The following is a 5000-nucleotide window of genomic DNA, read 5'->3' on the forward strand; positions in this document are numbered from 1 at the left end:
TCGTTTTGCGACTTAGTGGACATTTATATAAATATAAGCATGGAGTTTGGTCATACAGTAATATAATAATTCGCTGTTGTTGAGTTCAATAAAGAAAAACAAGCAATAATTAATAAGAACAGAATAACAATAACAATTATATAAAAAAATATATATATTTGAACGTAATATTGTATTGGAAATGTTTCGGTGAAAACGTTAATTAATAAATGCAATTTTAATGACACTTGATATATTTCTGTATATGCAAGATTTATGTTTCCAAAATCTTTGTTGCTTTCTAAATTCGACTCATCTGTCTTTAATCGACCAGAATAACAAGTACATCAGTTAGTCTGATATGAAAAAAATAAAAATTAATTAATTAAAAATTAAAAAAAATAGAAAACAGAACAAGGAGAAACTTACCAAGGAATACTGTACTTTTAGAACTTTCAGTTTTGAATGTGGTGGATTCTGTTACTGAGATAGGGTTGTATAGATCCTTCAGAAGCTCTGTAATGAATACAATAACAACATCATCAGCAAACAACAACAACAGCAAACACAGAAAATTACCATAAACAAAGGTGGCGTAATATAAACAAAGGAAATATTAGGAAACAACATTTTGGTTTTGGATATAATATAATATTATAAAGAGAAATACATTTAGAAGTAAACTTTAGTGCACGCTTAAAGAATCAGGATAATTTTGCTCGCTCCAGCTGTTTGAATTTCGTTTTGTAGTATGCGACCAATTTTACCAAGCTTATCAGATATAACTCAAACTTAGATACAAAATGGATCGAGCTTAAAGGTTTCTCTCCAAAATGTTATACCTTGTCCAAACAAATAAAGTTTAATTGACTTCTAGGTATTAATTATTCCATTTTCATCTTGAAAACTTCTTCATCTGAACAGATTCATATTCATAGAATTAATCACATACCAAACAGTTTTTTTTTTTCGAAATCTCATTTCAAAAGGTTTTTTTTTCTTATTTAAATTTAAATTGATTAATCAAGGTAATAAGTATTACATTTTTATTTCAATATTTGGGAATAGAATTATCAATTGACATGCTTCATCTATGCTTCACTATACATGCTTCATGCATACATGCTTCACTATACATGTTATGAGCATACTTTCAGTCAAACTTTTAGAAAACAAGATCTACCGTCTCGTTACTCTCAAGTTTCGTAATGGCGAATTGTCCCTAAACCTTATCGATCGTTATAGTATACACAATGTACTGGTTTACAGCCTACCCATTGCATGTGCTTTATTACAGATGTTTTTGACATAACGAAAATATTCGATTTCCATTATTTGAAATAAATTTTGATCAATGAAATTCATCTTTAATTGCACTCGTAATTGTGCTTGATTACTGACCTAGAAACCTAGTTCAGTCTCCGCACAAGATCACGCAAGATATTCCTTGTTTTTATACGCTCTCTGGATAAATAGAAAGTGCTATATTTTTATCTCTTTGTCGGTGTTTGTACAATTTGATTCCAAATGAATACAGTTGTTGTTATTTTCTTGATGGTTGTTAAAGGCATCGTATGGTTTAGACTGATTCACGACAGTCAATGCAGACACACAGAAAGTTGAAAACGTGTTTGTGTCTGTGTGTATGCATGAATTTGTTATCTCCACATTTTCATTCTGATTTTGAAATATAATCAAATTGATAGTTTGTACACAAAAAAATGTCAAAATTAGAAAAACCAGTTATGTGATAGTCAAATTCTTATGATATATAGATGATACCTCTTATAGAAGAATTTGCGAAATTTTCACGAAATATAAGCACAGTTTAGGATCATGACTTCGGCCCAGAAAAAAAAAACTTTGAGCAAGTCTAACAAGTACTTATATAATATAAATAATATATTACCATTGAGAAAACTATAAGACATCCGATCCTATCCCAGGCCTAAAGTCAAGCATTTTTAGTCGGAGGATCCACAAGAATTAAGAAATGAGGGGCAAATATCGTGTATTTGTAACTTGTGCAATTGTCTTTACATAATATCGGGACTGATGGGTGGGGGCAGCAGTCTGTGCGGAGGGGGGGGGATGACAGATCCCTGTGCCCAGGCCTGTCTAACACTGTTTTCTATCAAACGTTATTAATGATACATTTCAGATGTCAGTGTTTCGCGCTAGCCCCCCCCCCCCACCAACCCTACCCACCAGACACTTTTTTTCTTGTTAGTATTAGTCATGTGTTAAAGCTCAAACGAAACATTTCTATACTTCAAATTTTAATTCTTCATCGGAAAGTGATCGGAAAGGGAAATTTGATTTTGTAAAGTTGAACGTATATATTTTTAGGGTTGTTTGGAAATAAAGTCGATCGTTTTCGGAATCTTTTCAATACTATTACTTACTTTAAAACGTTGACATATTCAGGCAGTCGTATTAAATAATCGGAAATGTGGTCGAAAATGTGGATTTTTGCTTGCAAATGGATGTGCTTATACTCCTACGTTATCTTTATTTTGTTCTTCATTTTTGGAACAAATGCAAACGCATGTAATTAAACTTTTATTGGGGCATGTTACATGACATGAGTTTTATTAGTAATTTAGTATTTTATTATATTCAGTTGCTGTTCATAATTTCGTCTGCTTTTTCTAAGCTGACTTTCAAATATGAAAACCAAATTATGCTCATGAATGTCAATGTATTTGTCACTACGACATTGCATATCAAGAATGAATAGTTGTTGATTTATTAATTTATAATTATTTTAAATGTAAAACAATGAGTTAAAATATTGGCAAGGAATTTTTTTCATAAATTTTGACAGAGCAGAGCGCTACCAACACTTTTTTTTCTATCTGAATCCGAATTAACATATGCATTTGTTACCTGCCCGGATATTTCGTCACATCCAACCCCCCCACCCCCACCCCCGCCCCCTTAACCTCCACCTAACACATTCACACATCTACACACAAACCCTGATGTACTCGGGTACAGTGGCAGACTCCTACAATTTGCCAGCAATTAAGCTTTTTTCTGATTTTCTCACCAGAAAGCTCAAAATCGGCTACAGAATCAAAAGCCACTGTATGATACTGATGAAGAACATTCCTGCATTCCGACTGGATGTAAATCAAACTTCCGTCCGGCAACGTTTCTCTGACGTAACAGATTGGATCTGCCAAGGCTGAAAGCAAGCATATAATGTTGTCAAGAAATGTATGTATATATATATATATATATATATATATATATATATTTATATATATATATATATATATATATATATATATATATATATATATATATATATATATTTATATATATAAATATATATATATATATATATGTAAATGTGGAAATTGAATTAACATTTATAATTATTTCTATCAATTTGAGGTAATTACAATTGCTTATCAACTTAATTAATATTGTTAAGTCCGTGTGTAATTTAAATTACGTATTTATTATTTGCAGTTTATGAGTATTTAAGTTGTTTTAGGCAAAGTAAAATGAATGGCAGTTAGAACTTTTACCCACTTTTATTCAAAACGTAAAGTTATAAGTGAGACGATATGTGCATAGGTTTACTTTGTAATACATAATAACATTATATTAATATATATACAATATATATATAAATATATATATATATATTATATATATATATATGTATATATATATATATCTATATATATATATATATATATTAATATATATATATAAATAATAAAAAAATATATCAGGCGCGTATCCAGGGGGGCATTGGGGGCGCGCCCCCCGGGTAAGAAAAAGAGGAGAGAAAAAAAGAGGAGGAAGGAGAGGAAGGAAGGGAAAAGAAAAAGAAGAAAGAGAGAAAAAGGAGAAAAGGAGGGAGTAGAAGATAAATGCCAAGACACCGGGAAGAGAAGAGGAACAGTCATAATAACAGCGCTGATCACTATTATATACACAGGGTAGCCAGTGACGAATCGAGCATTACGGAGGGGGTGTGCGCCTCACCCTTCCCCTTACACCGACCAACTCCATTTTTGACGTTTCCATTTTTCCTCTCTCACTAATGTAGATATCTATATATATACCGGTTCTATATATGGTCTATCATAACGCGTGTGTGTATGGACGCCTTAAATTGTACAATTGTGCTATGAAACCAACTGTGGCTGGTCTCGAACTCGACTGAGTCGTCGGGGAACATGACGAACCTATCACTTCTTGAGATTGTTCCCATCTGCATGAAAACGCGCGCCCACAACCATACGATCCACCCCTCTAATCGCTTCCCAATGAGTTACGAAACTTAATTTATGACCTTCGCCCGTAGTACCAAGACCTTGACAAAATCCGGCAACATACCACTTCATCGATAACAAGTGATCGGGTATATTAGTGACGTCTAGAGGTCGTGCACTGACCTACATGGAGTGTGACCACTTCCGACTTTGCAATTTCCCAAGATCAGGCCCCGAAAAATCCAAGAAATCCCAAGGGCACTGTACTGTATGGATATCTAGCAATATCTAGCGATAGGGATGAAAATCCCAAGATCTTCCCCTAACTGAAGGCAGATAGAGAATCGAAGCCTTCAGTGTGTAATGAACTTGAAACTGTGCGTCTTTCGAAATGAAAAGAATGTGGGGCAAAGTAGCGTAACTCCTGTGGGCTCGGACCGTGCTAACCAGGTGGCCCCGACCAAAAGGGGACCCCCGCTATACTGATGCACAGAAAAAGGGTATACCTCTTTGGATAGGGAGGGCCCGTTTTACTGGGAAAGAAAACCTCATGCAAAGACTGAACAAGACAATATACATATTTTCACGTGATACGGAATACGGACATCATGATCATGGGCTCAATGGGTATTAATGTCTGTGTCGAGCTAGTTATGTTATTTATTATTATTATCGAAAACGAAGTATATTATTTAAAACCCAATTCCAGCCACTGTTGTACTGAGTACAACATCGGGACATATGATTTTTTGAAAAATTCTAAAACAATAACCTACCACCCAACAG

At 33.7% G+C, this 5000-nt stretch overlaps 1 protein-coding gene across 1 annotated transcript in view; it reads right to left on the minus strand.

Annotated features, from left to right (window-relative positions):
• The window catches only part of LOC139965060 (uncharacterized), a 16276-nt gene that overhangs the window by 4465 nt on the left and 6811 nt on the right, over positions 1-5000 (minus strand). The window contains exons 3-4 of the mRNA XM_071967240.1: positions 3032-3169; positions 409-495 (exon numbers count right to left, since the gene is read on the minus strand). Coding sequence (XP_071823341.1) covers positions 409-495; positions 3032-3169 — 225 coding nt within the window. The remainder of the gene's footprint in view (positions 1-408; positions 496-3031; positions 3170-5000) is intronic.

This window comes from Apostichopus japonicus, chromosome 23, assembly GCF_037975245.1.
Source record: "Apostichopus japonicus isolate 1M-3 chromosome 23, ASM3797524v1, whole genome shotgun sequence".
NCBI classification, from domain to species: Eukaryota; Metazoa; Echinodermata; class Holothuroidea; order Aspidochirotida; family Stichopodidae; genus Apostichopus; species Apostichopus japonicus.